Source organism: Hyperolius riggenbachi, chromosome 4 (genome assembly GCF_040937935.1).
Source record: "Hyperolius riggenbachi isolate aHypRig1 chromosome 4, aHypRig1.pri, whole genome shotgun sequence".
In the NCBI taxonomy this organism is placed as follows: domain Eukaryota; kingdom Metazoa; phylum Chordata; class Amphibia; order Anura; family Hyperoliidae; genus Hyperolius; species Hyperolius riggenbachi.
Window position 1 is genome coordinate 118,744,555 of NC_090649.1, and position 9,980 is coordinate 118,754,534.

General features: G+C 45.3%; 1 protein-coding gene across 1 annotated transcript in view; it reads right to left on the bottom strand.

Annotated features, from left to right (window-relative positions):
- The window catches only part of LOC137570477 (apolipoprotein L3-like), a 93,755-nt gene extending 88,591 nt beyond the window's left edge, over positions 1–5,164 (bottom strand). The window contains exons 1-3 of the mRNA XM_068279145.1: positions 5,112–5,164; positions 432–494; positions 309–344 (exon numbers count right to left, since the gene is read on the bottom strand). Coding sequence (XP_068135246.1) covers positions 309–335 — 27 coding nt within the window. The 5' untranslated portion in view covers positions 336–344; positions 432–494; positions 5,112–5,164. The remainder of the gene's footprint in view (positions 1–308; positions 345–431; positions 495–5,111) is intronic.
- Between the last annotated feature and the right edge of the window lie 4,816 nt (positions 5,165–9,980).

The following is a 9,980-nucleotide window of genomic DNA, read 5'->3' on the forward strand; positions in this document are numbered from 1 at the left end:
TTATTTTGGTCCCTTGCGGTGCACAGAAAGTATCCGATCCAAAGCAAAGGCCACAACACATTACCGCAAGCACAAGAAGTCTATGGGTGACGCACGTAGTGTAAACGACGGAGCGCAGTGCGCCGCAGCCCACATGCATGGATCCATGGGTTCTTTTTAATCAGATTCAGGCAGCTGTGATAATAAATTATGCCAGATGTTTTGCATGGACTGCCATTTTATAGACACTTTAGGTTGCTTTATGATATATGGACAGATGTGCAACAAAGTGGACAATATGTATAATTATAAAAATAAAATATCCCTACCTGTGATATTATCTGTATGTTTTCCATATGTTCCGCCTGAAACAACAAAAATTATAATACAACCTATATCAAAGCAGCCATGAGCATATCTTAATTCTAAGTGATGCATTTTATTTAACCTACTATTTTCTGTGTTCTTCCTTATAAGAACTGCTCACAGTCTGCAGATTACTCCGTACTATATGACTAGAAGAGAAAAAAATGTTGTAAGTTTAAGTACTTACAGGAAGACAGAAAGAATACTTTCCTGTAAATATAACAAAATACCAAGACATGCAAAACTATGTGGATAAGCACGCCCAGGGCAAGTTCTACTTACAATGGGATCCCCGGGCAAAAGTAACCTGATAGAGGATCATGCCCACCAGGACAGATGAGATGCTACTTTGGCGAAGACTCTGCAGTGACCTCCGTAAAATTGTTAATCAGGGGGAGAGGGGTATTGTTAACCTGGAGGGGCTCCTGAAACCTGCCAGGGTCCCTGGGGCAATTGCTCAGGTTGACTCTATGGCAGCGCCACTGAGCACATCTGAGCTCACTAATGTTTTGACTTTTTGAGTGCACCTTTATACACTAGGGGGCAGTGGCGAGGTGACAGATGCGGGGACTTAGCCGATTTCAGAGAGATTTCATGCTGAAATTGATCAGGAATCGGCCTGCGGCAGTGCTGGGCCGAAATTACGCATGCGCGTAATTACGCATCGTAATTTACCGGTTTTTTTTACGCGTAAGCGTTACGCGTAACTTACGGTCTTACGCGTAAGTATGTACGCGTAAGCCGTAAAGCGGTATTGTAATTACGCCGCCTACCGTAATTGCTAGGCATGCGTAATTTTACGAACACTTACGCGTAATTTTACGCGTAATTACTAACGTAAAATCTCCCATTTTCTAAGAGTAGCCAATCAGTCAACATCCTAAGCAACCAATAGTATCTTCTCCCGCCCTTCAGTATAAGCGTACGTTTTGACGCATACGAATGATATGTACGCAATAACTGTCACATTGATGGCTATTGCGTACATATCGTACGCATGCGTCAAAAAATACGCATTAATGGGTATTACGGCACTACGCGTAACATCGTAGTGTAAGCGCCTTCATTACGGTATCCTTACGCGTAATTGCGTAAGTTTACGCGTAATTACGGTGATGTACCATAGATAATTTCCTACGCCGTAACCGTAATTGCGTAATGCGTAATAGCGTAAAATTACGCGTAATGATCCGTAAGCGTAGATTTTTCCATTACGAGCAGCACTGGCCTGCGGTGTATGGGAATTGATAGATCTCTCTTGTTAGGCTTGGTGGTGTATTCTCCACAGTCAGCATGCAACGCATGCAACGCATGAGCTGGCGTGGAGGAGGTACACACACTAGCACAAGGAAACAGGCTATCCCTAGTATAGTGGAGGGGAGGACTGACTCCAATAGGAGATTGTGGCGCACAGAGCCGGTGCAGATCTGACAGCCACAAACAATGCTTTCGTTCGTTATAACGTCTCAGCGCAAAGTAGCGCTGAGCGCATAAACCAGAACTGAGGAGATCAGGACAGGTAGACAGAATGAACGCTTGCTAGCTAGCGGCTACTTAGCGACAGCAAGCGTCCAAAACCAGACAGACTGGAATGAGGCAGCCAATGCGATGCGGCGATGGCGTGCCTCACAAAGACAGGACAGGATAGTCAGAAAACAGCAGGATTAAGATAGAAGAACGTAACACAGATAAATATACAATAAGTATGTTTTCCTAGCGTATTACAATTACAGCTATCAATGAAACTATTTGTAACGTCTGACTAACATATGTATATATCGGCAATGAACCGATATATGACATAAGCAGGAACGCTGACTAGGAATGGAGTAACACAGGGAACAGGACTCAGAAGGATTCGCTATCTCTTCGCAGAGATGAACGCAATCCACAAACGGTAACAGAACAGGATTCAGAAGGATTCGTTATCTCTTCGCAGAGATGAACGCAATCCACAAACAGTAACAGAACAGGATTCAGAAGGATTCGTTATCTCTTCGCAGAGATGAACGCAATCCACAAACGGTAACAGAACAGGATTCAGAAGGATTCGTTATCTCTTCGCAGAGATGAACGCAATCCACAAACAGTAACAGAACAGGATTCAGAAGGATTCGTTATCTCTTCGCAGAGATGAACGCAATCCACAAACAGAACCAGGAGCAGGGTAACTACCTCAGCACGGGTGGTCACGGTACGCGCAACCTACCAAAACGTGCTGGAAAGCTGACTAACTGCACACAGGATATAAACAGTTCGTGTACGTATACATCAGCGACACTGATGTATTAACGTAACACAAATACAAGGAAAATAATAAACGTGCTGGTATGCATATATATTGGCAATGAACCAATATATGATGCAAAGACCAGCAAAGTATCTTTATAACAATAAACACGATCGGGGGCTAAAGCGACAGCAAGGCAGGCTTAAGCTGAAGCTATGAAAACCCAAGGAAACCCTGCAGGAAGCAGATCTTTATACTGAGGTCATCCAATGGGAGCAGACATGCAGATTCCCACACAGGTGAATGATAATCAGTCACAAGCTGACAGCAGGGAAAGACAGACAAGGCTATGCAGCTTGCATGGAAAGACATCAGAACTGCCTGAGCTGCAGCACTACTTCCAGCAATAGCTGCTGCAGCAGCGATCATTACATCTCTCTAATCAGATTCAATAGGAGAGAGCAGGGGCATTGCTAGCCCCAGAGATCAGTGGCACATGCCCCGGATCTATTCTAGGGAGCCCTGGATCTCCCCCAGGAAGAGTCAGTTGTAGTGCCTCAATGGCAGGTATGCTGATAGCTGTGGTGCATCAATCGGGGGTATGTTGGATACTTTGGTGCCTCTTTGTGGGCATACTGGGTGCTGTGGTGCCATGCTGGGTGCTTTGATGCCTTATGGGGGCATGCAGGGAGCTGTGCTTCTTCTATGGGGGCATGCTGGGAGTGGTGTTACCTCAATGGGAGGCCCATGGGAGCATGGGAGGGGGTCCACTAGAAGGTCAGGGAATGCTATGGGAGAACTGCCAGACAACCTGGCAGCAGGTCAGCCCACCCAGCAGAAAGCCAGAGCAGCCAGCACAGAAGCCAGGTAACTCTGCTTAGTTATGTTTAAGTGGCACTGCCTATTTATTGGATATGCTGAATTTTTTTTTAATCAATGGAGAGGGGACTTCATCCAACATTTTGCTGTGCAGGCCTACTTAGATCACTGTTAATTTCATGTAAATTTGGCTCCAACCATGATCACACCCACATTCTGGTGCGTGGCCCCACATATTTTACATCTGGAGTGACCAAAATTCCCCCGGATCTCTTAGGATCCTAGCAACGCCCCTGAGAGAGAGATTTGACTCTTGGTTGAATCTGCTCATCATCGCTAGATGTATAGGCACCTGCAATGTAGATCAGACACAATTCTTGAAATCAATCACTACCAGACTAAAAGAGTTCGCTGAAAAAAAGTCTTATATGTAGAAGGAGATCTCAATGTTTCTATGGATCCCTTTCCCAAATGTGTTAAATGGCATCTCTTCCTTTCCATATAAATCTCAGATAAAACAATACCTAACCTCAAACAACTCATCAGCACATGGCAATTAATCTGTCTAGGTTTTTGTTATAACACATGGATGTACACTGAAAATAACTAACTTGGAGCTGACATGCTGCCAAGAGAGAGACAAGAAGCAATAATCCAAGAGGGGTGCAGTGGGACAAATAAAAAGAAGAAAGAAAGGAAATACTGGTCATAAACTAAAAGGCCAAGAAAAGTTTTTAAAGAGAACCCGAGGTGAGAATTTATTATGCTAGTGGGGCACAGAGGCTGGTTATGCACAGTAACACCAGCCTCTGTTGCCCCATGGTGTGCCTCCATGTCCCCCCTGCTCGCCCGCTATACCCCCCGCAGTGCTGGCAACACGCAGCGTGTCACCAGCACAATATTTACCTAAGCGCTGTCTGTCAGCGCTGCTCCCTTGCATCGGCGCTACCCGCCCGTGTCCCTTCCCTCCAGCTGATTGGAGGGAAGTGACGTGGCGGGTAGCGCCAATGCGGAGGAGGCAGGGCAGCAGCGCTGACAGACAGTGCTTAGGTAAGTATTGTGCTGGCGACACGCTGCGTGTTGCCAGCACTGCGGGGGGTATAGCGGCGCGCAGGGGGGTCATGGAGGCACACCATGGGGCAACAGAGGCTGGTGTTACTGTGCATAACCAGCCTCTGTGCCCCAGTAGCATAATAAATTCCCACCTCGGGTTCTCTTTAAAGATTAAAAAGTTGGTGTCATGATGGAAATAAAATATTGAATGGAGATATGAAATGTTAAATAGTTATTATTAGTATAATGAATAATAGTAGATCTACAAAAAGGCTAGAAATGTTCACTTCCTTCCTAGTCACAAAAGTGACTGGCAGAGTTCAGCAGAGTGGAAGTTACAGTGAGAATACAATAAAGGCTGTATAAATAGTAGTAAACATTTACAATGGGACTTACTGCAGAAAGTTAAAGCCAGTAGATGACTCATATTTGTCACGCAATACTAATAAAAACAAAAAGTGAGCCTGCAAGGAAGATGCTAAAGAAAACTAACAATACTAATATAAAACACTAATAACTGCAACATACTGTATAAAGTATAGAAAGTAACCCAACAGAAAAAGAGGTGCAAACTATGCCACAATGATCGGACAATGTAAGGACACATTAAGGAGCGGGAAATCACAACGTGATAAATGACAAATACACAAATACTGTAACTCACCAACTCCAAGTGTGATGCTGGAATCCCCGATGTGAGCCAGAGTGAAAGATTATACAATCACTGCTGGCTCTTGCAGCAGGTGCTCCTTAAATACACCAACCAGCCGTCAGTGGGATGGGCTGGAGAAACAAAAGTGACACATAATTATGAAACAGCAACAAATATTTTTAGATAAAAAATGTTGAGAATGTCCAACAAAGAACATATTTCAGCTCTACACCCGCTATGCAATTCCGCAATATAGTCACCCTCTTGCCGCTAATCGGGCACCTCTGGGTGCCCAAATTTATCTACATAACCGTTTATCACGGCTTTTGCGGAAGCTGTGATTTGTGGCAAAAATGGTAAATTTGGATGTCGGCAGATTCCTGTGATAGCGGGAACCACCATGCGCTCCAATTTCCCCTGTATGTTGATAATTGCAGCATTTATCATAGGCACTTATGGTGCGCCATTTTTTTCCGTAAGGGCTCCTGCGCCCTTTTTTCCTGATTCGCCTACCCACATTTCATGCAAAATGTCGGTTCCACGTAGTATTTAAATTACGTAGTTGTTCGGAATATCTCTGTGTGCAAACATCGTTGTTTAACCTTCCTGGCGGTAAGCCCGAGCTGAGCTCGGGCTATGCCGCCGGAAGGCACTGCTCAGGCCCCGCTGGGCAGATTTGAATTTTTTTTTTGCTACGTGCAGCTAGCACTTTGCTAGCTGCATGTGCAATCTGATCGCCGCCGATCCGCCGCTATCCGTCGCGCTGCAGCCACCCCCCCCCCCCCAGACCCCGTGGGCTGTGAGAAAACGCGGAAAAGCCGCCGCGTGTACTCAGAGCAAGGCGGCTGATTCAACGTCCAATGCGGCGGTTTGCACGCGTAGGTCTACATCTAGTAGTATGGCGAACGCGGAGAAACCGCCACATGCCTTGATGGCGGTGCGGCGGATTCCGCGTCCAGCGAGGCGGGTGCTTTGCAACACATGTCTGGTGTGGCTGGGACTGATAGTCCACACAGGTTCAGAAGGACGCGCGCGCGCGCTGAGAGGCAGAACTTTTATGACAGCTAGAAGGGAGTCAGCTGACCAAGCCGGTCAGGTGACGGTTCAACCACTTCCCATTGGTCCAGCACTTAGGGGAGGTGCTAGAGAGCGCTTTGCTATATATACTGGGTGCTGGTCATTCTCTGGTTGTCTGCCGTTGCGATCACTACATGGAAGCACTCAGACCTTATTGTCAGAATCTGTATTATCATTCTGTTATACTTCAGACTAGTTCCAGGGTGTTGATGATCAAGGACCTCACACCCAAAGATTAGGAATCTGTGTTATCATCCTGTTATACTTCAGTCTAGTTCCAGGGTGTAGATGACTATGGAGCTCACACCCAAGACTAGGAATTAGCTTTACCATCCTGTTATACTTCAGACTAGTTCCAGGGTGTTGATGATCAAGGAGCTCACACCTATAGACTAGACATTGTTGATTATTTGTTATGACCTTCTGCTTTCCTGACCTCTCTTCTGATCACTGATTTGGTACTTCGCTATTTCTGATACTCCGTTGCCAAACCTTGCTTGCCTTAGGACTCTGAATCAGTCTCTTTCCTCTGTTTCTGATCTGTCTGTTGCCGACCTGGCTTGTCCGACCTCGAGAACTATCTCCTCTGTTTAGAGATAGTTCACAGATCTGTCAGTGACACTCCACCATTGGTGTCACTCACACTCTGGTTCTTCCCACTCTCAGCCTGACTCCTCCCCTTGGGGAGCCTCAGGCCATTGGAAGGAGATTGTTCTTTGGGCAGTATCTCTTACTGCCTTGCACCCTCTATACGGGTGCTCTCCTCAAAGTATTACTGTTGCACCAAACACTCATATTACTCAGGTGTCCAGAGGTTAGAGATATATCTGATTATCTGTGATACTGCAGATCATCAATAATCGGGTATATATCTGTGGATGCTCAAATACCCCTTTTTAAAATTCGAGTTTGGTCGAATTCGAATAGTAAATTATTCGAGGTCAGTCGAATATTCGAGTCGAATAATTTTTACTATTCGATTCGACCTCGGACTTCGAGCTCCCTTTTCGAGTCGGTATTCGAGCTCACTATTCGAGCTGACTATTCGAATTGGCCTTAAATAGCTTCCAACACTTGTTTTGAGGGTGAATGATGCAAGAAACATCTTTTTTTCCAAGTAACAACAGCAAGTGATTATGTGGGGATGTTCCTTTAAAAAAAAATGTGGAAAGAGAAGTTGTGTCCTAAATTTTGTTCAGTAGTGTTACCGTATATACTTGTTCTTCTTCTTCTTTATCTTTCTTCTTCTTCTAGATCTTCTTCTTCTATATCTTCTTCTTCTTCTTCTTCTTCTTCTTCATCTTCTTCTTCTTCTTCTTCATCATCTTCTTCTTCTTCTTCTTCTTCATCATCTTCTTCTTCATCTTCTTCATCTTCTTCTTCATCTTCATCTTCATCTTCTTCTTCTTCTTCATCTTCATCTTCTTCATCTTCTTCTTCTTCATATTCTTCTTCTTCTTCTTCTTCATCTTCTTCTTCTTCATCTTCTTCTTCTTCATCTTCTTCTTCTTCATCTTCTTCATCTTCTTCTTCTTTATCTTCTTCATCTTCTTCTTCTTCTTCTTCATCTTCTTCTTCTTCATCTTCTTCTTCTTCATCTTCTTCATCTTCTTCTTCTTTTTCATCTTCTTTTTCATCTTCTTCTTCATCTTCTTCTTCATCTTCTTCTTCATCTTCTTCTTCTTCATCTTCTTCATCTTCTTCTTCTTTATCTTCTTCTTCTTTTTCATCTTCTTCTTCATCATCTTCACGTATTTCTCTTTTCAATTTTTTTTTAAAGAAATGCAGCTATTTTTGAGCGTAACAAATAGCTGGTGGGCGCACGCATGTTGGAAGCGCCATTGTATGTGCTCCCTGGCAGTGGAAACACAAAGACAGCAGGAGGTAAATTCAGCAGCAGGAGGAGGAGGATGAGTGTGTGGCAGCAGGCAGTCAATGAGGCAGGCAGCTCGCCGTGACATAATAGCCCTGGTACCTAGCGGTGATACCAGGGCTGTAAATAAACACAACAGGAGGTCCCAGACAGCGGTCGTGCAGCCCACATTGTGTCCAATACACAAATGGGACAACACAGTTTTCAACCCGGGCACCTCAGAAAAATTAAACCTTTTTTTTTTTTTAATGGTTTTTTGGTTTTTGGTTTTACAACCAATATAGCTATTGTTTGACGTAATAGCTGGTGGCAGAGTGGCAGCAGAAGAAGGTAATTCTGTGTACCCTGGCAGTGGGAAACACAGACAGACAGCAGCAGCAGGAGGAGGAATGGAGGAGTAGGCGAGCAGCTATTGTTTGACGTAATAGCTGGTGGCAGAGTGGCAGCAGAAGGTAAATCATCTGTGTACCCTGGCAGTGGGAAACACAGACAGACAGCAGCAGCAGCAGCAGGAGGAGGTGTGGAGGAGCAGTGTGAGTGTGGCAGCAGGTAGGCAGCGTGACATAATAGCCCTGGTACCTAGCGGTGATACCAGGGCTGTAAATAAACACAACAGGAGGTCCCAGACAGCGGTCGTGCAGCCCACGTTGTGTCCAATACACAACTGGGACAACACAGTTTTCAACCCGGGCACCTCAGAAAAATTAAACCTTTTTTTTTTTTTTTAATGGTTTGTTTGGTTTTGGTTTTGCAACCAATATAGCTATTGTTTGACGTAATAGCTGGTGGCAGAGTGGCAGCAGAAGAAGGTAATTCTGTGTACCCTGGCAGTGGGAAACACAGACAGACAGCAGCAGCAGGAGGAGGAATGGAGGAGTAGGCGAGCAGCTATTGTTTGACGTAATAGCTGGTGGCAGAGTGGCAGCAGAAGGTAAATCATCTGTGTACCCTGGCAGTGGGAAACACAGACAGACAGCAGCAGCAGCAGCAGGAGGAGGTATGGAGGAGCAGTGTGAGTGTGGCAGCAGGTAGGCAGCGTGACATAATAGCCCTGGTACCTAGCGGTGATACCAGGGCTGTAAATAAACACAACAGGAGGTCCCAGACAGCGGTCGTGCAGCCCACATTGTGTCCAATACACAACTGGGACAACACAGTTTTCAACCCGGGCACCTCAGAAAAATTAAACCTTTTTTTTTTTTTAATGGTTTTTGGTTTTTGGTTTTACAACCAATATAGCTATTGTTTGACGTAATAGCTGGTGGCAGAGTGGCAGCAGAAGAAGGTAATTCTGTGTACCCTGGCAGTGGGAAACACAGACAGACAGCAGCAGCAGGAGGAGGAATGGAGGAGTAGGCGAGCAGCTATTGTTTGACGTAATAGCTGGTGGCAGAGTGGCAGCAGAAGGTAAATCATCTGTGTACCCTGGCAGTGGGAAACACAGACAGACAGCAGCAGCAGCAGCAGGAGGAGGTGTGGAGGAGCAGTGTGAGTGTGGCAGCAGGTAGGCAGCGTGACATAATAGCCCCGGTACCTAGCGGTGATACCAGGGCTGTAAATAAACACAACAGGAGGTCCCAGACAGCGGTCGTGCAGCCCACATTGTGTCCAATACACAACTGGGACAACACAGTTTTCAACCCGGGCACCTCAGAAAAATTAAACCTTTTTTTTTTTTTTTTTAATGGTTTTTTGGTTTTTGGTTTTACAACCAATATAGCTATTGTTTGACGTAATAGCTGGTGGCAGAGTGGCAGCAGAAGAAGGTAATTCTGTGTACCCTGGCAGTGGGAAACACAGACAGACAGCAGAAGGGCAGTACACAGCAGCCCACTGTAGGTGTAAAATGTGTGGCTGCAGGCGACGTAATAGTCAAAGTGAACCAGGCTGGCTTAGTGAGCAGGAGCCAGGAGGTGGTAAAGGGTGGTAAG